This window comes from Felis catus, chromosome A3 (genome assembly GCF_018350175.1).
Source record: "Felis catus isolate Fca126 chromosome A3, F.catus_Fca126_mat1.0, whole genome shotgun sequence".
In the NCBI taxonomy this organism is placed as follows: domain Eukaryota; kingdom Metazoa; phylum Chordata; class Mammalia; order Carnivora; family Felidae; genus Felis; species Felis catus.
Window position 1 is genome coordinate 64,752,336 of NC_058370.1, and position 24,092 is coordinate 64,776,427.

The 24,092-nt window shown below is 55.0% G+C and overlaps 2 protein-coding genes and 1 long non-coding RNA gene across 5 annotated transcripts in view; 2 read left to right on the top strand and 1 right to left on the bottom strand.

Annotated features, from left to right (window-relative positions):
- The window catches only part of SIX3 (SIX homeobox 3), a 102,051-nt gene that overhangs the window by 58,152 nt on the left and 19,807 nt on the right, over window positions 1-24,092 (top strand). The window lies entirely within an intron of this gene.
- On the bottom strand, window positions 9,317-13,459 carry SIX2 (SIX homeobox 2). Of its 2 annotated transcripts, none has more exons than XM_023251646.2 (2): window positions 12,763-13,459; window positions 9,317-10,610 (listed from the first exon to the last, which is right to left on the bottom strand). In XM_023251646.2, the coding sequence occupies exons 1-2, from the start codon at window positions 13,320-13,322 to the stop codon at window positions 10,280-10,282; spliced, it is 891 nt and encodes a 296-aa protein (XP_023107414.1). In that variant the 5' UTR covers window positions 13,323-13,459; the 3' UTR covers window positions 9,317-10,279. The 2 variants fall into 2 exon arrangements, with proteins under 2 accessions (XP_023107414.1, XP_023107413.1); XM_023251645.2 differs by having other exon boundaries at window positions 12,757-13,459.
- On the top strand, window positions 14,107-22,567 carry LOC109498153. The gene is made up of 3 exons (XR_002154797.3): window positions 14,107-14,511; window positions 18,343-18,437; window positions 21,463-22,567. It is a non-coding gene; the product is annotated as an uncharacterized LOC109498153 (long non-coding RNA).

The following is a 24,092-nucleotide window of genomic DNA, read 5'->3' on the forward strand; positions in this document are numbered from 1 at the left end:
GAGCCTACCTGGGAGTCTCTCTTTGCCTCTTTCCCACATGAGCTGTCTCTCTCTCTCTCTCTCTCTCTCTCTCTCTCAAAATAAATAAACATAAAAAATAAATGGCCTATTGTAAGTAAATTCAGTCAATAGAATTCAGAAACCACATTATATATTTGTGGGGAGAGGGGATGGAGATAACGGTTGTTGGTGTGAGTTTTAACTTTAAAATGAATTAGTCACAGGGTGCCTGATGGCTCAGTCGGTTGAGCATCCGATTTTGGCTCAGGTCATGATCTCACAGCTCGTAGGTTCAGGCGCCACGTCCAGCTCTGTGCTTGCAGCTCACAGCCTGGAGCCTGCTTTGGATCCTGTATCTCCCCCTCTCTCTCTGCCCCTTCCCTGCTCATACTCTGTCTGTCTCTCTCAAAAATAAACGTTAAAAAAATCAAAATGAATTAGTTATGAGTTTTTGATAACAAATTTTTTTAGTTTTTTTTAACGACTTTTTTGCTTACACTTTGCTGTGTTTTTTGTTTTGTTTTGTTTTGTTTTGTTTTGTTTTGCTTGTTACTGCTTTTATAGAAACACAGAACCTCAGTAAGGGACCTTGGAGATTACCATGTCCAATCCCCTGTGAATTCAGATGCGGTGTCCCTTAATATCCATTCTCCCATTCTTCCTCAGCAATAGAATCGCCACATATTTGTTGCACGTGGTTATTCTGAATAGAATCTACATTTCATATCTTTCCTGGCAGTGCAGTGTGATCATGTAACTAGGTTATGGCCAAACTGATGCCGTATAGCACTTCTAGCAATCTTTCTTTTTTTTTTTTTTTTAATTTTTTTTTCAACGTTTATTTATTTTTGGGACAGAGAGAGACAGAGCATGAACGGGGGAGGGGCAGAGAGAGAGGGAGACACAGAATCGGAAACAGGCTCCAGGCTCTGAGCCATCAGCCCAGAGCCTGACGCGGGGCTCGAACCCACGGACCGCGAGATCGTGACCTGGCTGAAGTCGGACGCTTAACTGACTGTGCCACCCAGGCGCCCCGCTAGCAATCTTTCTTAAGAGACAGTGGACATATGGCTTGTACCGTCTTCTTCATTCCTTCCTTTATACTGCTGCCATCTTGGGCACGAATTTGGGGTCACGCACGGTGAAGCAACAAAGTAGGAGGGGTTTGACTCGCACCAGTCCTAGATTGCCCAGCTGGATGTTGATGTGTGAGAGAAATAATCTTCCATTATGCTTAAGCCACTTATATTTGCTTTTTTAAATCACGTCCAACCGAACCTTACCCTAATTAATTCACTGTGCAACAGATGAGGAAACCAAGTCCCAGAGAAGTGAACTGACCTGTGGTCTATAATGTGGGAGTGGTATCTTCATGGCATCCACCTGTTTTCTTCACTACAGAAAAGCTGAGGGGCATCTGGGTGGCTCAGTCAGTCAAGCGTCCAACTTCGACTTATGTCATGATCTCACAGTTCACGGGTTCGAGCCCCACATCCGGCTGTGTGCTGACAGCTCAGAGCCTAAAGCCTGCTTCAGATTGTGTGTTTCCATCTCTCTCTCTGTCTGTCCCCAGCTGGTGCTCTGTCTCTCTTTCTCTCACAAACAAACAAACAAACAAACAAAAAAACCGTTAAAACAACTTTAAAAAAAGAAAAAAAAAAAGAAAAGCTGAGATAAGCAAGACGAAAAAAAACAAACCCATAATAGTAAATACAAAAACAATAATATGTACAGGTTCTTAGAAAAAGAAAGATTTACAGAACACAGATTTCTCTGTTCTAAAATCACTGAGGATTGACTAACTCTTCATACAGACTCAGTAAATCTTTTTCCTTGGATTTCTTTCTGGTCACACAGGTGGCTCCATTCCCCGGTTTCTCGTGCAGTTGGGCTGGTCGTGTTGTTCCAGCCAATGGAATATGAGTGGAAGTGATGCCCGCACTCCAAACCTGACCCCAGCCCCCATCTCCCGTGCCTCTCCTCCGTGCTGCTAACCCCTCCAGCAACAGAATGCAAAGGACTGTGAGGTTCTAGGTGAGGGTGGAGCCAGCTGATGAGGAAGCTCGGGTCTATGAATCACCTCACGGGAAGCCACCTGCTGTCCAAAAAACAGCCCATCGGACTGTTATGTGGGTGAGAAACAAGTTCATGTTTTGAAATGTATTAGTTACACACACACATAATACAGTCTCTTGTCCTGCTGTTTGTCTCAGATCTATCTGGGGGCACAGCTACCCGTGTTCAGTAGATTTTGGGCATCAGGCAGACTTTTGTTGACACAGCTTTCAGGTATGGTGGGATTTTCGGTCTTTTCTGGTCTCAAGTCTGGTGCCCAACACATCCCAGCTGCTTCCGGGTGATGTGGCACTACCTGTGTGTGCCTCCTTGTGCCCTCCTGCTTCCTGCTCATTAGGGACAGAGGCACTGCCGGCTGCCCTGCGTAACCCCTGAGACTGTGCTCTGGCTCCAGCCATTCTGGACTTTCGTCCTTTCCCTGAAGTCTTGTCCTTTTTTGTTTTTTGTTTTTAGTTTATTTATTTATTTTGAGAGAAAGAGCGAGAGCACGTGAGTGGGGGAGGGACAGAGAGAGAGGAAGAGACAGATACACAAGCAGGCTCCTTGCTGTCACCACAGAGCCCAACCCCAGGCTGGAGCCCACAAACCGTGAAATCATGATCTGACTTGAAAGCAAGAGTCCCACGCTTAGCCGACTGAGCCACAGTCTTGTGCCTGTACGTCTCGTCTTTACGTATGTTTTGTCTCTAACCCCCCTCCTCATTTCTTCCTATGTAACATTATCTGCCAACTCATTTGCTGGGAGCCTTAACTGAAAGGTCCTGAGCCCAATGAGAAAGCAAAGCTCTAGTTCTCAGCGCTGCTCACTTGCTCAGTCTCCTCATGTATGTAAGCGTCTTTTCCGCAGAGGCCTGTTTCAGGTATTCCTTTTAGTGATTGCAGAGATAGGCTGTTCTGATTTTGAAGAACTCTTGCTTGAAGTCTGTAGCAGCATGTAGATCTCCATGATCCAGGATGGCTGATACCTCTCTGCATCCTTCCCCCAACCCCCAGGGAATAATCTTTACTCTTTGGGCTGGTTGGGCACCTGCTATTTCCCCCAAACTAGACAGGTCACCTCAACAATGGAGTGTAGAGGAAAGAGCCTCTACCAACCCTGGGACGCCAGGAAAGCCACACAGAACACCTTCCTTAGTTTTGCGTCCTCATCTGTCTAATGGGAATAAGAATTACTTTTCCGCCTACCCTATGTAATTGTGCATATTAAACGGTAGGCAGTTGGTGAAACCACTAACGCCCTGCAGAGTACCGCATACATGCTAGGAATCCTAGACTATTTCCCTTTCAGAAACCACTCAGGGTCACCTTTTCTAATCTCCTCAGCCCCTACCCCACCCTACTGCGCTCTTCCGTCTGGAGGAAAAGGGAGAAGTGACTCCCACTTCCGGGTCGGCCTCCTTTGTGAGGCTACGCCCCAGGCTCTCCGCGCTGGCTCACTTCCCTGGGCTTGGACCGGTGACCTCCCCTCCTCAGGTGTCTCTGGGTGGCTTTCCAGGGCCTCACAACAATAGGGTATTTCATATGCCCTATCTGGAAACTGACAGAATCACCTAGCTCAGGTGGAATCAACATCTCTGCGGACGCAGAAGGGGATGGGGGCTTCCGTGGGCCTAATTTGGGGGCAGGTCGGGATGGGCGTGGTAAGTTCCGCTCTTTGGCTTCTCCATCCCAGAGCAGGGTCTGGGTTCTCCGTCCATTTCCGACCGCTTCCCATGCCTGCGGTAAATCCATGTTAATGAAATGGCGCCTTAATACGCATCCCGGCTCCCCTCCAGGGAGAGCTCTGTCCGCAGCGCGGAACCAGTGGGGGATAGGGAAAGAGGAGGGCGTCCCACCCAAGACCCCTGTCTCAGCCCTCAGGGTCCCCCAGAGGGCTTCATCTTCCCAAGCAGAATGGCAGGGACGAGGACAAAGTCTCGGGAGGACGAAGAGGGAAGTAGCAGCAGGCTGATCCTGGCGTCCAAGGTTCCATTTTTACTCTGGAGTAACCTGCACCACTCCCTCCGTGGTATGCAGTGCGCCCTGCCTACGTAGTAGAGGGCAAGCGAGGAAACTGAGTACACGCGAATTTTTGCGGAGATGAACTCTCTCACCCGAGTGAAGCGGCGCGCTCCGCGGCGGGGTCCGGAACCGGTCCTTGTCGGAGATTTTCGCCGCGCCCTGGCACTGCCCGGATCCCCGCGGGAGTCATTTGAGCCCGCCTCGGCCGCCCCGGCCCCGCGCTCGCCTGCAGCCTCTGCCCTGGGAAGACCGTGCGCTGCAGACTCGCGGAGAGCAGGCTCAGATGCCCAGCCCCGCCGCTGTAACGTGCGCGACTCTGGGCAAGTTCCCGAGCACGGCGTCTCAGTTTCATCCACCAATTATAATAGCTTCTTTGTGTGGCCGTTGTGAGAATTAAACAGATACCTGGTGTGTAAAGTGCCTGACGCGTAGTAAGCGTTCAAGAGACGGCAATAATGACCTGCGACTCTGGAGACCACCGAGTCACCGTAGACCTGCGTCTCCACGGCCCAGGGCAAGTTACCTAGGTAGTTCTGCCGGCGATGATCTTTCGAGCTAGGGAGAGCGCCTGGCCGGAGAGCGACATAGGCCCTTGGGAAAGCCCCGAAGGAAGGGATAGAGGGCCGGCAGATCTGCAAGGCTCGCCCCGCTGCTGCTCTGATCTGTCACTCTCTCTATAGGACCTCAGGCGGCTCTGGTCTGACTCCCAGGCCATAGAAGCCCGGATGTGAACCGGTCGGGCCTGGGTGCCCTGGACGGGCAGAGGTGGAGCCCCTGCACCAGGATGGCTACTGAGGAAGGCACAGTTGCGGATGGTTTTGTCGCCCGCGGCGTGTCCCAAAGGTCCAGGCTCCCAGGCTTCTGCCTTATGCCTGACCGGCGGCTGAAAGGGCCGGAGGAACAGGGCTGTCCAGCCTCGCGGTCCGCGGCTGCCCTGCCCTCAGGCCCCTGAGCAGAGCGAAGGCTACTGGCCCGAAAGCCGGCCCCGCAGGGCCTGGCACCCAGCGCGCCGGTGGGACTGAGGAAGCCTGGGGGCAGAAGGAGCGGCGGGATTCCTCCCTGCAGGCCGCCAGAGCCCTTCTGGTGCACACTGCTCAGCTAGTGCGGAGGCTGTAGGCTCTCCGGGTGGGCTGGGCTGCTGGTAGTTGTGCACTCATCCTTGGCAAGAGCCAGGGCTACTAGCACCCTAAAGAAGGGCTCCTCTCCGTGTCCGCCCTTGTGCCAGTCTGTTTGGTTTGTGGGTCCTCCAAGAAAGGGAGACTTTGGGGCAGTTAGGGATGCCTGTCGAGCCTGGCGAGGGTGGCTTTCTTCAGGCACATCCACAGGGTGTTTCTTAGACTCTCTCCACAGCTGAGCGGCCAGGTGCAGGCATCTGCCGGGTGGGGGAGCAGCCCTGAGGCTGAGATTGTGGGGAAATTGCAAAACCCACCCCATTGTAGGACAATCTGACCCTCTGCCCTCCGATTCTACCCGCAACCCGGAAGAAGCCATTCCTGAGTTCCAGTCACACGGGCTCACGGAGTTTCGAAAAGAGACTCCTGCCAGGCGGAGCTCAAGACCTTGACCCTGACACCAGGATTGGAGATCTTTCTTGGGCCCAGGCTCCGCTGCCCTGCCCCTGGCAGCAGCGACACTGAGATCCTCCTTCCTTCCCGGCCCACCCCACCACGGTCAGCATTGGCTTCAGGAATCAGGACTAACCTGTGCCCGCCCTGTTGGGTTCTGGCATCACGAGAGGAGAGGCTGGTCCTTCTCCAGCCCCGGGCACCTTCTCTTGCAAGCGGGGAACGCCAAGGCATAGCCTGAATTTGCTGGCTCCCGGGAGAGCTCTGGGCACGCACTGGTTCACCCGCCCACCTACGTATATGACAACAGCCACTCTCCCAGGACACACAGTCCGCACCCCATCTATGAGTTTTTTTCACCCTATCGCGCCTACACACTCTCTCGGAACTTCTCACATTTCCCCCTTACATCCTCACACCCTTTCCAGATGCCCTAGGCAGCTTTGAGTGCAGAGGGTACCCAAGCTGGAATGTTGGGATGGGCAACACGAAAAAAAGAGGGGACTCCGTCAAGAGCCCAGGCCCTCCTCCATCCTTCTCCACTTGCCCCTCAACACAAAAACATCCACACATCTCCTGGAACCCCAATAGTACCCCGGCCAGAGGTGGGGACCTGTGGAGTGGTGGAGGCCAAATTCCTTGCGTCCTGACTCCCGCGGCCCCACTTGGCTGGTCCCTGCTTTCTCAGGCACCAAAATGGTGTTTCCTACGAAAACTAGAGGACTACGGAAAACCCAGGACTAGAGAGCCCCGTGTTCCCTCCTCAGATCTCCCTGGCTCTGTTTAACGTTTTCTTGTGTCGCACACCATCAAGACATGCTTTGGGGGTGGGAACAATGGGATAAGGGCAAGGCCCGAGTCCGAGTCAGGGTGTGGGCTGCTGAGCTCGGGGTGAGAGGAGGAGACTACCCTGGAGGCATAGCAAGCCCCCTGCTCCTCCCCCCTCCCCTCTGCGCTCGACCTTTGTGTCCCCAAGCAGGTGAGTCCGCCAGGTGCCCACAAGGGCTGGATTCTACCTTCATTCGTTTTCACCTTTGAGGCTTGAATGGGTATGGAAACTCGCTGGGAACAAAGACAAGGCAAACATGGTCAGGGGAACAGAAAGGGAGGGAGATTCCCCCTCCCAGTGCGCTGTGTCCTTTAGGGTCGCTTGAGCAAAACTCTTGGCTTCCGGCTGCCTGGCTGCCTCGGGGGAAGGGGTGACAAGCCATTAGGAACCGTGTTCGGTGGACGCCTAACAGAGAAGCGGTTATATTCATCTGGCATTATCTGCGCAAAAGTTATATGTCCAGTGTGCACTCTGGTGGGGGCCGCAGCCTCTCACTGGGTCTAGTGGAGTGTGGAATGGACAACTGGCTTGTTAGAGGTTTTATGCAGAGGGTGAGTAGCTGCTCCAGTTTATTTTCAGAACTTCTGCATAGTTTCCCGTTTAAGTAAATATTTTCGGGGTTAGCTTTCCAAGGGGGAGGGAAAGAGGGAAGTTATAACGGGGCTATGCTGGAATAAAGCTCCAGGACAGGCATGCTGCCTCCTACTGGCCAGGGAGAGCTCCCGGCAAACCCCAGGGATCCCACTTGGGGCTGGAGAGAAGGTGCGGCAGGTGGGATCCCTGACCCTCTGCCCCCTCTGGCCAAGATCATCGCTTTCGCTGGGAGACAGCCACTGAGACCTTCAAAGCAAGCTGTGCTGCAAGGCGGTTCCCCAGGCCCAGTGGACGAGGACTGGCTGCTGGCAGGGGCACCAGTTGTGAGTGTGGGTTTGCGTGCTACTGGGGAGAAACACCGTGTATATTTGCATTTGTGTGTGTGAGTTCATGTAAGTGGGAGAGACTCTTTTGGGGACGTGTCTCACATGCCCGGGGCTGGAGAGTGTTCCGGTTTTGCCCAAGCACACGTGTTTGTGTGGATGGAGAGTGTGTGTGTTTGCTTCTCTGTGTGTGTGAACACATGTATGACAGGGTCAGTGTGTTTCCCAGTGTGGCAACTGTTTGAAAGGGTGTGTGTTTCTGGTGCCATCCACGGCGCCTGGCACATAACAGGCTTTCGATCCGAGTGAATCGAACAATGAGTGTGTATGTTGGTGTCCTTGTGAACGTTTGTATAAAGCCTGTTTTCCTGGAAAATAGGAGGCAGGTAGGGGTGATGTGGCCTCCAGGGGCTACGGTGTTTTCTCCTTCCCAGAAGTAAGAGGGGGGTGGGTGGCTGGTGGGTCAGCTCTGCTGGCTCAAGGTGGCTTCTCAGGTGGCTTGAACGGCTCTGGTCCCCAAGGCCATAGCTGCCTCTACACTCCACCAGTCAGCGAAGGTCAGGCCGCTGGGGCCCTTATAGGCAGAGATCAGGGCCAGAGGGGACCTGAGTTGTCCCCTAGAGCAGAGCCTCCAGGAGAGGCTGAAGGATCTGCCAGGGCTGGAGTTCCTCTTGGGGTTCGGGGCTGGGCCCTGAAAAGCAGTCTTAGCCTGCTGGCGATTCCTTTGACCTCCAGGCCCGCACAGGGCAAAGGCCAAGGTGTAGCCTCCGCACGCACCCAGTGAGCCTGCCCAGATGTCCGCGTCTGCGCGAGTCTCGGCTGGGAAGGAATCCTCCGTACTTAGAAAATCCGCGAGAAAGGGTCCTTGAGCGCTCATTTCATCAAAAAGGAAAGTCCCCAGAGAGGTCGCCACACTCTAAGATCTCGTCGTCGGAAGAGCGCCTTATTCCCTGTTTCCCTTGGGGTCCGGGTGGCGGGGTCTGGTAGCGGAAGAGGAACGTGTTCGGTAATCACAGCCGCCCCGACTTGAGACGGAAAAGCCACAACTGCCTCCTGGAGGAGTCCCGCACGCTTCGGATCTGCCTGGATAGGCTTAGACGGGTCGCTTAATTTGGGGGGAGAGGTGGGACTGGATCCCCAAGAAGGGAGAGGGTGCTGCAGGTTAATTTACCGCTACCGAGGCACGTACTAACTGTGCACGGCGCAGAGGCGCCCCCTCGGTCTCACCGGCCAAGCCCTGGCGCCCCCTTGCTCCGATGTAGAACATGCGCCCGCGGGCCGGCCTCCCCGAGTCTCCTCGGGCCTCCCTTCTCCCCTATCCTTTCATCGCCTTTTCCAAACGACAGATTTCTAAGCGTGGAGACCTTTGCTCCACGTCCACACGCACGACGTGGGCTTTGCGGCTGGCTCCGCGGCTGCCCTTGGGGCCAGGGAGTCTGCCCAGGGCGTCCCACCAGGTTCTGGGGACTGTGACTACCACTAAGGAAGGAAACCTCCGTGGCTTGATTTGTTCCCCAGCGTTGGCGTCTCCAAACACACCAACAACGCGCCCTTCGGCAAACAGCTTCTCTTTTCTTACTCCCATCCCCAAAATGAAGAAAAAGGAGGGTGAGGGCCCTGCTCCGCTGGCGGAAGGAGAAGAGACCCCAAAAGGAGCCGGCCACCCCCTCCCCGCTTTTACAGGGAGCCTTCCGGACAAGAGGAGGGACAGTGAGCTTTGGGGGCGGGGGACGCGGGTTTCGAGTTTTCAGTCCCTTCACCTGAGGGCTGATACACATCGTGTATGTGGGAAGGCGGCTCCCGGTTCCTGGGGCTCATGGGACACCGCTGCCCAGAGCGGTCCCCCCAGGGTGTCGAGTCCCTGTAGGGAAATCAGACACTGCTGCACTCCCGGCTCGTGGGCCTCATGGTATAGATCCATATATATATTTATGATTTCTAATTTTATTATAAAATAAAAGCAGAAATATTTCCCGAAGAACATTCACATGAGGGCGTAACAGGGAGACAGACGGCAAGTCCGCGGCTCGGGAGGCGCACTCTGCCGGGGGCACTGTGGCCACAGTCCGGGAGGAAGAGGGGAGAGGGTGGCGGGCCTCATGGGGAGGAGGAGAGAGAAGGAGAGAGAGAGAGAGAGAGAGAGAGAGAGAGAGAGAGAGAGAGAGAGGCAGGCAAGCGGCAAGGGCGCGTGCAGAGGCCTCCGCGCCGTGGTCCTTTCTCTTTCACTTAAGTTACTAGGCGCACAGCGGACACCTGCGACACGCCGAACCCCGCGGAGGGCCTCCGGAGAAGGCCGGGTTCCTCTGCTCTTCCCCCTCCTACTTCCAGGCCAGGGCAGTGGGGGAGGAGGGCGCAAACAGACGTCCAGGCAGGAGGAGAGAGGCTGAGGGATACGGACCCAGGGGCCAGGAGTGCGAGAGGCTGGCGAGAGGAGAACGGGAAAAACGGAGAAAAAGAGAAACGGAAACTTAGCGAGAATTGACAAGCCAGAAGCATAGAGAGAGGGGCAGGGAAAGGGGGAAAGGACCAGAGAGAGGGAAGGAAAAGGACCTGGAAATAAGAGCAAGGAAGGGAAGGGAAGGGAAGAGCAAGGAAGCGGTGAGAAGGTAGGGAGAGAGTGTGAGCATGGTGTATAATTTATTCCCTTCCCTGGTTCAAGGCCGGGTCCCAGGCCTCCAAACGACCTCCGAAGCAACTTGTTGAAAATAAATCCCGGACAAAGGCCAAACCAAAGAGCCATCCACCCTGCCTGGGCCGGCGGTTCTGCCCGCTCAGCGCGCGGGTCTTTCAGTACCCGGTGGGGCCCGCCGGCCGCAGGGCGCCCTCTGACACCGTCTCTCAGGTCCCCGGCGCCAAGCCGGCGAGGCGAGCACGTCGAGGCAGGCGGGGCTCTAGGACCCCAGGTCCACGAGGTTGGCCGACATGGGGTTGAGGATGGAGTCCTGCAGGCCATGGTGGTGCTGCAGCGGGTCCGCGCCGCCTCCGCCCGGCACGGGCACCGGCACCGCGCTGGGGCCTGGAGGGTGGCCCAGGCTGTGCAGGGACGGCAGCCCGGGGGGCGGCGGCGGGCTGAGCAGCAGCGCAGGGCTGGACGACGAGTGGTCTGGCGTCCCCGACGGCGTTTTCTCGTCCTCCGAGCTGCCTAGCACCGACTTGCCGCTGCCGTTCAGCGTCGCAGCCAGCGGGTTGTGGCTGTTGGAGTTGGCGTTCTCGCTGTTCTCCCTGCAAGTCGAGGAGCAAAGCAGCCGGGTCAGGGGGGAAACCGAGGCCGCTCTGCGCCGTGTCACCGCAGCCAGAGCCGCCAGGCGCTGCCCGAGGGTGTTTTCGGTTTCTATCATTTTCCCCGCCTGGCCTGGGGCTTTCGTTCTTTCGGCCAGTTCTCTTAATCTCTCAAAACCCGATTTCTCTCTAGTCCTTTCCTCTATCGTCTCTATCTCCCCACCTCTCCTGTTCTTAACCTCTTGAATATCTTCTCTGTTCTCTGTAGGTTCTGCCCACCGCCCCCCCATCACTGAGTTGCTAACAATTTTTTTCCCCCAGAGGAGAGGGGTCCCGGGAGCAGAGCTCAGGGGGGTTGGGGGAGAGGGGAACAAGGAGATGCCCGGATTTTCAGAGTCTTGGCTCCTGGAGCCAAGGTTTGCTGGGTAGAAGGGGGGCCAGGAGAATGAGGGACCCGAGATCCCAGGCTGAGGGCCCCCATTTGAAGTTAGGAATCTCACAGGCCTTCACCTCCCATTGCTTTTCTCTGCTTGAGGGAAATCTGGCTGAGGGTCAGGTTCCTGGAGCTAAGGGTCCTTTCTTTCTAGCTCCACACTGGGAGGTCTTGTGAGGGCTGTCCTTGCTGGACCTAAGGACAAGGCCCTAAGGATATAGGACTCCCTTTCCCTGGTGGCACAGTGCAAACTTCAGCTGGGAGACTGGAAGCTTGGGGCCTGGGGCGCAGCCCTTGGGAAAAGAATGGAGGGAATTGCTAATCCTGGCCTAGACTTGTCCACCATACAGAAACTGAAGGATTCTGCAACCCTTACCTGGGGCCTGGCCTCTAACCCAGCTCTTCAGGAGTCTGGATGCATGCCAGGCTGGATAGAGGGGGACCCCAGCAGGGAGAACCCACCTTCTGCTCTGCCTTTGACTGACAGCCCCAACCAGATTTGGAGACTTGAAATCTTGGGTAGATTCTCTCTTCACTGGCTTCCCAAGACCTTTTCTTTCTGTTTTCCTGGAAGGGAACTTCCCACAGGGCTGGCAGCTGAGAACTTGCAACTGTGGATACGCCAACCTCATTGTCTGGGAGGCCACGGTCAGCCTGAAGCCCCCCCATCCACTTCCAGATATTTGGTTCCACTGTTTAGCATCCCTGCCCCCCCCCCCAAGTCACTTACTCTGGTCTGCGCACACCCACACCCCGCACCACCGACCCCAGGTATCTTACGCGGCTACACGCAGGCTGGATTTTTGTGCCCACAATCGGTTTCTCTCCCGTTTCCCTCACCATATTTGGGGTTCAGAGGAGCCACGGACTGGCGGCCGCAAGGGCCTAATGGTCAACTGTTAGGCTAGTTCAGGAAGTCCTGGTTTCCTTGAGGACAAGCAACTCTCAGCCCTTCTGTTGCTCTCAGTTCACCCCAGACCTACCGACCTACCACGCAAAGACGGTAGGGCCTGTGGGGAGAGGAGCGAAGAGCCTGGCAGGCCAGCGAAGGGCTGCTGGGTCCAACAAGGCAGGAAAAGGGCCCCGCGTTTCAATTCTGCTCTCCTACAGCGGACACTTCCGTCCTTCTCCTCTTGCTTCTTTATACGCAGCATAAAACAGTCTCCCTATCAACTTCCATATCCAGACAAGTAATATTCTTGCTCAGGCCCCTGCACATCCAGGTCACACCAGGAAAGTATCACTCCCGGTCCTGACCCCTAATCACACTTTGGCCTAGAGCTGAGTAAGACCAACAGGAAGTTCGGGGAAGTGCTGGTAAAGTCGCACAGGCAGCCCGAAATCCTCAACTCTGAAAGTCCCGAGTCTAGACCCCTCTGTCCTTCCGAAGACCACCAGGCCCTGCCTGCTGTGCTCCCCCTTTCACGGGGTCCAGGTCCACCGTCTTGCCTTGCCCCCCAAGTTCGCTGCTTCTCCACTCTGTTCACAAGCGACCAGGGAGTTAGTTGACAACTTTCCCGATCGCTTTGCCCGCTTTGGACAAAGTTCTGACCTCCTGGTCTCCCGGAAGACCTGAGCGCTGGCGGGGTCAGACAAGGTTGCGGCTGGGCCGTGGCAGGGACCGGGCACCCGGTTTAGGCCTCTCCTGGGGGCGAGCACACGCCCTGCGACCCCCTCCCTCGAGCCCCGGGGAGCCGGCGCCGATGTTCTACTTACTCGTACCTTTCTTTGGCCTCGGCTGCCCGGTCGCGCTGCCGCCGGTTCTTAAACCAGTTGCTGACCTGCGTGGTGGTGAGGCCCGTGGCCTCCGCCAGCTCGCGCTTCTCGCGCGGTGAGGGGTAGGGGTTATGCGCGTACCACTCGCGCAGCACGCTGCGACTCTTTTCCTTGAAGCAGTAGCTGGTCTCCTCGCCGTCCCAGATGGAGCGCGGCAGCGGAAACTTGCGGCGCACGCGGTATTTGCCCACAGCGCCCAGGGGCCGGCCGCGCAGCTTCTCCGCCTCGATGTAGTGCGCTTTGAGCCACAGCTGCTGCAGCTTGGCGTGGTTGTGCGGCGAGAACTGGTGGCTCTCCAGGATCTTGTAGAGCTCCCGGAAGTTGCCGCGGTGGAAGGCCACCACCGCCTTGGCTTTGAGCACGCTTTCATTCTTGTGGAGGTGCTCGCAGGCGGGCAGCGACCACAGGAAGCGGCCCAGCCGCTCGATGTTGCCGCCCTGCTGCAGCACCTCGCACACGCACGCCACTTGCTCCTGCGTGAAGCCGAAGGTGGGCAGCATGGACATGGTGCCGGCTGTGCCCCCGCCCGCCCGCGCGCGCCCTCACCGCGCTGCGCCGTCCCGCATGGGCGCCTCCCCGCCGGGCCGTCCGGGGCCGAGAGGCGGGCGGGGCGGGCCCCCTGGCCCCGCGCTGGCTCCGGGCGAACTCCGAGTCACTGCAGTACGTCCTCGCGCCCGCCGCGGCTCCCGCGCTCCTCTGCGCCCCGGCCGCCTGCGCGCCTCGCCCGCGCCCTCGTCCAAGCCCGGGGGCCGCCCGGGGCGCCGCTCCGCATGCTCCGCGCCCGCCCGCCGCTCCCTCGCTCGTTTCTCGCTCGCTCTCCCTCCCGTCTAGCTCGCTCGCTGCTTTTTTAATAATATTATTCTAAGCGGGCATGAGGCGCGGCGGCCCGCGCCCTGATTGGTCTGGTTATCTGACCCGGGGCCTGCCCGCGCCAGACAATAGTCGGAGTCAAATTATTCGCCATGGAGACGCTGTCAGTCACTGGTAACCCGAGCCCCGGCGGGTCGGGCGGCTCCCCCCGACCGGCTCCGCTGACAGATCGCCCGGCTCCGCGCAAAGCGGAGGGCGGCCCGAGACCGGATCGGGAGGCGCTCCAAGAACCTGGGAGGCGGAGAGGACCGGGCAGAGGCCGGCGGCGGTGGTGATTGACGGGGCGGACGCCCAAAGAGCTAGGGAGGGGACCGACGCGGGGGGGGGGGGGGGTGGAGTGGAGACGCGCTGAGAAGAAAAGGGGAGGAACCGGGTGGGGAGGGAAGAGGGGAAAGGAGAAGGCGGGGGACTGTTTAAGAGGGTGCCGGGAGGAAGGGGAGGAAGGGGGTGGAGGGTACCTCGAGGGGGAAGAAATTTTGAGCAGCTTTCACGAGGCCCTACCGGCTACCCTACCCCCACTCCGGGTCTTCAGCGTCCTCCTGGGGCCGCAGTGTTGGGGATAGATTCTGCCCAGGATCGGGCCAGTAGGATGGGAGAGTTTGGACGTGCTTGGGCGCCTCTCAAAGATTTGGCTTTTCCTGCGGACAGCGCCCCGCCCCCATCCTAGGAACTCCGGACTTGGGCGGTCTTCGAGGGAAAGGGGGAGGGAGTAGGAGACAGAAGTGGAGAAGATTTGGCAGTGGCCGCAGGCGGACGCCTGAGAATCAACTTCTTGGAGGATCCCGCCTTCCCACTCTCTCTCCTAACCCGGCCGGCTGCCCCGAGGTCGGTACCGCCCCAGCTCGGCGCTCTCTGCTCTTCGCCGGGCGGGGACTCACACTTAACCCCACGGGTCCCACGGCCCCACGGGAAGCGCCAGGCACTAACATGGGGCCTCTACGGAAATTGACTCCTATCTGCAGCTCGGGCAGTCGGCCCACGGGGAGGCGAGGGCAAGGAGTCTAGGCCGATCGTGGCGCTAACCCCGTGGGTGGTCGGGGAAGACGGAGTGGGAGTAAGACCCACCCCTTCTCCGGCCTCTGAGCTCAGACTCGGCTCCGGGCACTTCCAGCCTGGGAACCAGATCACTGAGCTCCGGAATAAGGGTGATAGAAGGGAGATCCTGTTTTTTGTGTGTGTGTGCGTCTTTGCAAGGGCGCGTGTGGGAACACGTGGTGCTGGTTCTCTGGGAGGAGGGCAGGGGGAGTAGATGGAGGATCTGGGGGTAGAAGGGGGGCGGTGTTACTGCTGTTCCTACGGTTTTGAAAAAGCCCGGGGCTTAGCTTCTTCCCGGACTGGTCCTTTCCACTTCCGTTTCCCTTCTTTGCTCTGAGCTGTTGGAGGCTGGAGTCAACCCTGCTCCCAGTTCCAGGACCCAAGCCAGTACCGAGTCTGGGCTCTGCCCTCAGCTTGGAACTGTGGAACTGGTGTCTAGGCCACATCTCTTTTCCTTCCCACCCTTTTACATTTTCTCTGCAGTTTGTGTTAGGAGCACGGGATGGGAGACGGCAGAACCCTGGGTTCAAGTTTTTGCTTTGCTTGGTGTCTATGAGAAAAGCTTGTGTTTATTTCTGTAAGTGTTCATTTCCTTAGCAAGATTTCCAAAAGTTTCCTCCTGCTCTAGTATTCTAGAAATCTTCCGGGGGAGTTGCAGACATGAAAAAGTGGAACCCTGGGGGGACTCGCCCTAAGGCCTGTTTTTGGAGGCCTCTCCCGCCTCCTCCTGTGTGTGTTGAGACCAGGGCTGTCAAAGTAGGTTCCAAGCCAGTGCCAGGGACAGTTCCCTGCAGAAATCCAGGTGGCATCTTCAGAAGCCGTGTCTGTTGTCTGGGAGGGGGCCTGCTGCATCCAGGCCACCCTATGCAGAGTCCTGCGTGCTGCCACACAAGGTTCATGCAAGAGTCGGTCTTAGAGGACTCTGGGAGCATGGGGGAAATATTTACCCCTGGCCTCACTAACGTTCAGAGTCTGCCTTGCTGACCCCCAAGAATGGGCAACCTACTCTTTCTAAGACCTCATCTTCAGCCACAAGGTTAATGACAGCAGACTGGTCCCAGCTCTCACCATGGCCATCCTACCTCTTGGCAAGGACAGGCTGGGGCTGTGGGGGAGCACCATGGTCTGGGGCCAGTGAGTGGGACTGGACAGTAAGTTCCTGGTGTAAGACTTTGGACCAGTTTATGGTCTGCTCTACCTCACCTTCTCCCACTCTTAGATGGGGCTTGCGTGATCTTTCACATCCCCGCTGATTCTGAGCTGGGGGCGGGTCTGAGAATCCTAACTTTGAAAAAGCGGGTAACCTTAGCATCCTCAGCCGCAGCTTCCACTATGAATGTCCCCCTCCCTGGACTCTTGGAGCTTCAAGACTGAACTTTCTCCAGGACTGGGTCCTGCCGTGTTCAGCTAAGGCAGATTTTCTGGAACTTCAGACTCACTGTTCTTTCCAGCTTTGCCCTCTTTGGGGCCCCTGGCTGCCAAACCCAAGAGTCACCCCTGCCAAGAGAACAGATGCTGACCTGGATAATATCATGGGTGCCATGTGAAAAGCCATCACAGAGCAAGCACAGAAAACCTGGAACACCATCACCCAATGTATGGGTGTGTGTCCATGCCACCAACTCTCCCCTTCCTCCCATGTTTGCAGAAACCCAGTTCTCACAGGTCTGAGCTAGAACCTCTTGCCGGCAGAGACAGCTGAGGGCCTGCCCTAAAAGGGTTCCAAGCTTAGCTGGGCTCTCTTCACAATCTGAAGCCCCTTCTTGTCCAGCCCCCTCCCTGGAAGGCTTTGCCACAGGACAGAGCACAGGGGAGCTGACTGGGGGAGGATTTGCCAGCCTGACCTTAAGGCAATCCTAGCCCCCGGTGCCAGTGCTCAAAGAAGCTGTTGGAGAAGCCTTGTGTCTAACCTATCCCAATCTACCCAATCCCATATTCTTTCTTTCCCTGAGACATGCTGGGGAGGCCTGCATTTGCCATCTCTTCAAGCACAAATAGGAGAAGCTCCATGGCTGGGCAGGAGAAAACTTTAGCAGACACGTGGAAATTTGGGACTCACTGAAATGTCTCCTTTGACCTCCAAAGTGTGCTGGCAGTCCCCTGGGATGGGACTTTCTGGAAGGCAGCAGCACAGGTGGATGGGTGTGCTCCAATGAGCTCACTCTGACAGAATGCCTTTGCCCCTGACTCTTGGTCAGGGACAGTCTGGGGCCTTTATGTCTGGAGTTGGGCTGGAAGCTCCCCAGCACAAAGCCCTTGGGCCCCCACAGATGACCCAGCCCAGGGCCAGTACATTACCCACTAGCAGAACTTTTGGGAAAGGGAGAAAGCAGCCGCACCAGCCCCCAAAGGGCTTCTCTGACTTTGGGTTGAGGCCAGTTTGGAAAGAAGAGGGTGATCTAAGGAGCAGCTGCTTGTAGGCTATTTCCACCAGCAGAGGAGGAGACGGTGGGGGGGGGGGGCTCTATGCCAAACCAGAAGACCAGGAGCTTTTTTTTTTTTTTTTTTTAATCTTTATTTATTTATTTTTTTCCCAGGCTTTAAAGGCTGCAGGAATCCCCTGGGCAGAGTTTGGCCCTGGCCCTGCCGCCTCAGGCCCTTCCCGCAGCTCGCACCGGGTTGGGTTCTGGGGCGTCGACGCCCCGGGGTGGCTGGGGGACTGTAGCGGGCGTCCGCAATCCCAGAGCCCGCTGTTCCCGCAGCAAACTCGCTGAGAGACCCGGCCTCCGGCTCGGGCCTCGGAGGCCAGTTTCGTTGAAAGCGGGCTAGCGGAGCAGGGCTGGTGTGCGCTGAAACTCCGGGCGCCTCCTCGCCGCCGCAGCCGCCGGGCCCTTCGCCCCCTCAGGCTGCGTGGCTGCCTCGCGGACCCGAGGGGGTATTGGCAAAACCCAGCACCCCATGGCGGTCTGTGTTGCCCAGCGTTTGGGGGCAGTCAAGGCGCAGGCATTCTGCTCACGTGAATCTCCATTTCAGAAAGTGGCCCCCACGGCGCCCCCAGCCCCGGGCAAGGTTTCGGGCACTGGGCTCCCGGCCGCAGCCCTCCCGTAACGACGCGACTCCGGGCGTCGCCGGCGCCGCACATGCCTGCACGGTCACAGGCCCTCAAAGGCCGGAGTAGCACCGTCCTTCTCTGGGGCTTTTGCTCAGGACCCACGGGACAGTCTAGAGGGCCCTCCGGAGACAACGGGTTGGAGGTCGCACAGGCTCACAGGGGCTCTTGTTCAAACGAAAAGAGCGAGAACTAGGGCTCGGGGCCGGTTTGGAGGTCGGTAAACCGGTGACTCGGCCCGAGGAGGCGCCGGGACCGAGCGGGGACCAAGCGGGACCCGAGGCGGGTACCCACGCCAGGGGCGCTGCCCGCGGTCCGACGACGCCCGGCCTGGCTCGCGGCCTTCTGTCCCCGCCCGCGGTCACGGCTCAGTGCTGGGGTCCCTTCCTGCTCGCGCCACGCTCCCTCCCGGGCTGGCAGGGGACGCCGGGCCCCTTTGCCTGGGGAGAGGTTGGGGCGCGGGCACTGCGGGCCGGGCATCCGGGGGAGGCGGCCAGACTGTCGGCTTTGGGTTCAGGAAGCCGCCTGAATCCGCCGCCCGGTTTTTCTTTTTGGTATTTTTCTTTTCGTAGGAGCCTCAGAGGTCCTTTTCGTCCCTAAACGTGCCTTCGGAAGGGTCTGCCCGCGAGCGCCCCCAAGCGGCAGGTCTCAGAGTCCAGGTCGTTGGGTGAGTCGCAGTTCCCCCCAGGCCTCTAGTGGACCAGCCAGAGGGCGCCGGGAAGGCCCGCTGGTTCGTCCGTACCCACTTCCCCCAGCACTAACCGGACGTTTGCGCTGCCAGAGAGGCCACTAGAAGTGGGGCGCGCTCCCTCGGAGGCGCACTAGGTTGCCATGGTCTGATCACACCATCCTTGGGGCACAGACACCAGCGTTTCACCCTCTTATCCCGTCGCCCCCTCCCGGAAAATCTGGATCTGCCTTGCACACCGTGGGCGCCCGGGGAATGTTTGAATGGACGGCAGAATGACCAGTGGGATTTGACTGACAGCAGCAACTGCGAAGTACCAGGCCAATAGGAAAATGGCCCCTTTCCTCCCCCTCTCTCCCGTTCTTCCCTCCTAGCTCTCCTCTTCTTAGTAGGGAAAGTCTCAGCGTTGTGTCGGCTTCCTCCAACCAGAAGCACTGGGTGTTGGAGTCCCCTTAGCGCTGCATAGAAGCTGCAGACTGAACGCGCTGCTCTTAGAAATTCTGAGTGTATCTGACTGCCTATGGCGTTACCAGGTTCCCTTGGGTGGCAGGAAAGAAAGTTTTCAACGCAGAGTTAGTCTAATTTTTCTGGGGCTGCTGTCTTTAGTTGCATTTCCTTAGTTACTTTACAAAAATCCTCTGTAGGCAACGTGTAGATCAGGTTTCCTATAAGAAGTGACTTTTTTTTTTTTCCTTCTTCTTCTTTCCATTACCTGTGAGAAATTCTATCCGGGAGTAGGGATTCCTGGCTTGGCACTACTCTCTCCTGCAGTATCTATTTTTATTAGCATTAATTACAATGCATCAGTCCCGCTCATCAGTGATAGCCCCTCCCCCTGGCTGGTGCCTGCTCTTGGCTCTCCTGATTTGGGTAGCACCTGAGCAAGAGGGCACTCTCACTCAGCCGTTGAAAGCAGTCACACAGGGTTTTCCATCAAGTTCTGCATTTCTTGAAAGGGAACCTGAAAAAAGTCAGATTGTTCTTAACTTGGAAATCCAATACTTTATTTTGTTGTCTCTGTGAATTAAGGCTAAAATCCAGGGGCTGTTTCTTATAGAAGCATGTGTACTAATTAATTTATGCACAGTGCTGTGCAAATGCTCTACTAAAGTAGGTAGAAACAAGATACAGCCCTGCTGGGGAGGGCACATAGCTTAGGACAACCTGTGCACGAGGCTGCTGCAGAGGGACCAGGTCAATGTCAGCCTCAAATAGATGTCCTCTGGTAGCACTGTGGCATTCGGGTTTGTGATGACAGGTGTGGTGGGCCCTTTGGCAGTTGCCGTCTCTGTTCCAATCGTTCTAGTATAGTTGCGCTGTTAGTAAATGCTCACATTTGGGGAAAGTAGGGTGAGTAGGGCAGTGGGCACGGCCTTTGTCATCAGACAGGCCTGAGCCCTTGGTCCAGACCCACCACCTCAGTAAATTACTCAGTCTTGGAGCCTATTTTGCTCATTTGTAAAATGAGAATAATGACCCGGTGCTTGGCACACAATAAGCATTCAACAAATTCTTGTTGAATTGAATACAGTTGCATTTGGGATTAGGGATAAAGGTAATGCAACCTCTGGTTCCCAATAACCCTATAAAATGGGTATTATCAGCATTTACAGAGGAGGAGACAGGCTCAGAGGTTAAGCAACTCGACCAATGCAGCCATGCAGCTGGTAAAAAAAAGCCTCTGAGGTTTCAGTCCTTGATGCCAAAACCCATACTATAAACCATAAGCCTTACTGCCCTTAGTTCCTCTATAATAGCAAGATAATAGGATAATAATAATAGGAAGAATTTGCTGAATGGCTATTATATGCCGGGCACCGTGATATCTCACATAATCTCATGATTCTTCCATGCACAAGGCCCACCTACAGCTCCATTTTACAGGTGGTGACCCTGAGGCTCTGAGAGGTTAAGTACAAGTCCAGCAGCTATGGAAAACCTGAGTTCTTTCCTCCCGCCATTTGGCTTTGACCCAAATCACTGGGGCAGCTTTACCAGTAAGCTCTCCCCACCTACCCCCAGTCCTTTCCACTCCAAGTTCCGCTCCCTGGGCACTTCCAGCTCCCAGTGGTTGAGAGTTCATTGCAGGTGTCAGGAAGACGGCTCTAGGTTCTAGGAAAAGCCATCTCTGCCCTCCTGAGGTTTCAACCACCGGGCCCTGGGGCTCGTGACCTTCGGTCTCTGTGAGCCCCTGCCGGGCAGGAGCCCACTGCGACCAGGGCAGGCCGTACAGCAGCCGTGGTCCCAAGCTGGTAAAGTCTGGATGGATTCATGGCCCCATTATGCCTGGGGTGAACTTAGGGGGACTCAGAGAATTAAAATATCTTAGTCAAGGTACTTTGAGGTGCAAATCACAGAAATCCACTCGGACTAATAGAATAAACAAAAGAATAAACTTATCGTAAGGATTCAGGGGTAGCACATGGATTCAAGGGCAGGAAACCCCATTGTCCTTAACAGGGATGGAACCCGAAACTGGACAGTAGTTAGAAATCAAGGCTTTTCCTCCCTCCCGATGGCAGAGTCATCTCTCCTCCGCTCCCATCTGAGCATGCTTGTTTTCTCTCTGAAGAGAAGTTTTCCCTGTTGCTACTCCTTTTAATACTTCCCTCGTTTTTCATTGAGTCCCTCGTTCAGCCACTCGGGAGGCACGCTGAAATCTCTGCCCCCCCCCCCAACCCGTTCAGAATTCAGGGGATAGAGGGAGGGAGAGGGAAAGGACAGGAGGAGAGGAAGAGGAAGACAGAGGGATGGAGGGGGGGTGGAGAATCTTAGGCTCATCTTTGGTCAGGTGATTCCCACTCCAGTCGGTGATGTTGCGTGGGGGAGGGCGGGGAGGGACTGTATGGCCCAGTGCCTGATCTGCAGAGACTGTGAGTCCAGACATGGAAGAATGAGGTGATGGGCGGGCTACTATTCTCGTCTTCTATGGAATGTGGAGGTTTGGTGCCCGGCACATAAAAGGCACTAAACAAATATTGTTTCCTTTCTCCCCACTCCCCAGTGTGATGCCTTTTCTAACCCTTCTATCAAGAATCAGCCAGAGCCACCAATTTAGAGCACAGATATGATTGTGCCACTCCGTGTTTACATTCCTCTAATGGCACCTGTTAACCTCAGGATGAAATTTAGACGCTTTAGCATGGTTTCTGAGGTCCTTTGTCATCGGACTTTGCGCATATATCCAGATGCCCATCGCTTCCTCAAGGCTTCAGCCATCCTGAGTGATCTCCATGGGCTCTTCCACTCCGGTCATACATATCTATCACCACCTACTTATTCCTTTATGGGAGAAGCCTACGTCCCTGCCTCATTGGCCCTGGACTTGGCCACATGACAGGGTCGACTAATAAATGCGAGTGGATGAACAGAAGCTTTTAGAGACATTGTACGTTGCCACCAGGACTCTTTCTTCTTTTGCTCTCATACCCCCAGACAGGTGTCACTCCAGCTTGTGTTACAGGATGAAAGAGAAGATGGAGCGGAGCCCCAGCTCAAAGCACAGTCACAGCTGGCCTGCAGCCTGCATTTAATATGAGCGAGAAATAATGTGCGTGGCTGTAAACCTCTGAGATTTGGGGGTTGTTCGTCACTGCAGCAAAGCTGAGGGGTATCTTTCCCTCCTGCGGATCTTTGTATGTGCTGTTGCTTCTCCCTGGAAACCTCTCCCTCATTCCCAAACCCCTTATTTTTCAGGACTCAGATGAGATGTTACTTTCTCTGGAAAACTTTCCTGACACTCTTCCTCCCCCAGGTTGGGGCTGCGGCCCTGTTCCAGTCCCCACGTCACCTTCCTATACTCATTCCCACCATTACACCATCTCATGGTACCATAACCCCTTGATTTCTTTTTTTTTTTTAATTTTTATTTGGATTCAAGTTAGTTAACATACAGTGTAGTATTGGCTTTAGGAGTAGAATCCAGTGATTCCTCACTTACATATAACACGCAGTGCTCATCCCAACAAGTGCCTTCCTTAATGCCCATCCCCCGTTTAGCTCATGCCCCCACGCACCCACCACCCCTCCAGCAACCCTCAGTTTGTCCCCTATATTGAAGAGTTTCTTATGGTTTGCCTCCCTCTCTGTTTTTATCTTATTTTATTTTTCCTTCCCTTCCCCTATGTTCATCTGTTTTGTTTCTTAAATTCCACATGAGTGAAATTATACGGTATTTGTCTTTCTCTGACTGACTTATTTCACTTAGCCTAATACACTCTAGTTTCATCCACGTGGTCGCAAATGGCAAGATTTTATTCTTTTTCGTCACCGGGTGGTATTCCATTGTATATACATAACGCATCTTCTTAATCCGTTCATCAGTCAATGGATATTTGGGATCTTTTCGTACTTTGGCTATTGTTGATAGTGCTGCTATAAACATTGGGGTGTCTACGTCCCTTCGAAACAGCATACCTGTATCCCCTGGATAAATACCTAGTAGTGCAATTGTGGGCCGTAGGGTAGTTCTGTTTTTAATTTTTTGAGGAACCTCCATACTGTTTTCCAGAGTGGCTCATCAGTTTGCATTCCCACCAGCAGTGCAAAAGGGATCCTCTCTCTCTGCATCCTCTCCAACATCTGTTATTGCCTGAGTTGTTAACGTTAGCCATTCTGACAGGTGTGAGGTGGTATCTCATTGTGGTTTTGATTTGTATCTCCCTGATGATGAGGGATGTTGAGCATTTTTTCATGTGTCGGTTGGCCATCTGGATGTCTTCTTTGGAAAAATGGCTATTCATGTCTTTTGCCCATTTCTTCACTGGATTATTTGTTTTTGAGGTGTTGAGTCTGAGAAGTTCTTTATAGATTTTGGATACTAGCCATGTAAAAGATATGTCATTTGCAAATATCTTCTCCCATCCCATTAGTTGCTTTTTAGTTTTGCTGATTGTTTCCTTCACTGTACAGAAGCTTTTTATCTTGATGAGGTCCCAATGGTTCATTTTTGCTTTTGTGTCCCTTGCCTCTGGAGACATGTCTAGTAAGAAGTTGCTGTGGCCGAGGTCAAAGAGGTTGCTGCCTGTGTTCTCCTCTAGGGTTTTGATGGTTTCCTGTCTCACATTTAGGTCTTTCATCCATTTTGATTGTGTGTGTGTGTGTGTGTGTGTGTGTGTGTGTGTGTGTGGTGTAAGAAAGTAGTCCAGATTCATTCTTCTTCATGTCTCTGTCCGGTTTTCTCAATACCATTTGCTGAAGAGGCTGTCTTTTTTTCCGCTGGATGTTTTTTCCAGCTTTGTCAAAGATTAGTTGGCCATACATTTGTGGGTCCATTTGTGGGTTCTCTATTCTGTTGCATTGATCTATGTGTCTGTTTTTGTGCCAGTACCATGCTGCCTGATGATTACAGCTTTCTAATGCAGCTTGAAGTCCAGAATTGTGAAACCTCGAGCTTTGGTTTTCTTTTTCAGTACTACCCTGGCTAGTTGGAGTCTTTTCTGGTTCCATACAAATTTTAGAATTGTTTGTTCTAGCTCTGTGAAGAATGCTGGTGCTATTTTGGTAGGGATTGCACTGAATCTGTAGATTACTTTGGGTAGTATCGACATTTTAACAATATTTGTTCTTCCAATCCATAAGCATGGACTATTCTTCCACTTCTTTGTGTCTTCTTCAATTTCTTTCATTAGCGAT

Excerpts from the sequence above, each read along its gene's own strand:
- SIX2 (XM_023251645.2), bottom strand. The coding sequence starts at position 13,322 with ATGTCCATGCTGCCCACCTTCGGCTTCACGCAGGAGCAAGTGGCGTGC. Across the intron at positions 10,611-12,756 it reads GAGGCCAAAGAAAGGTACGA|GGAGAACAGCGAGAACGCCA; the intron begins GTAAGTAGAACA and ends CTCGACTTGCAG.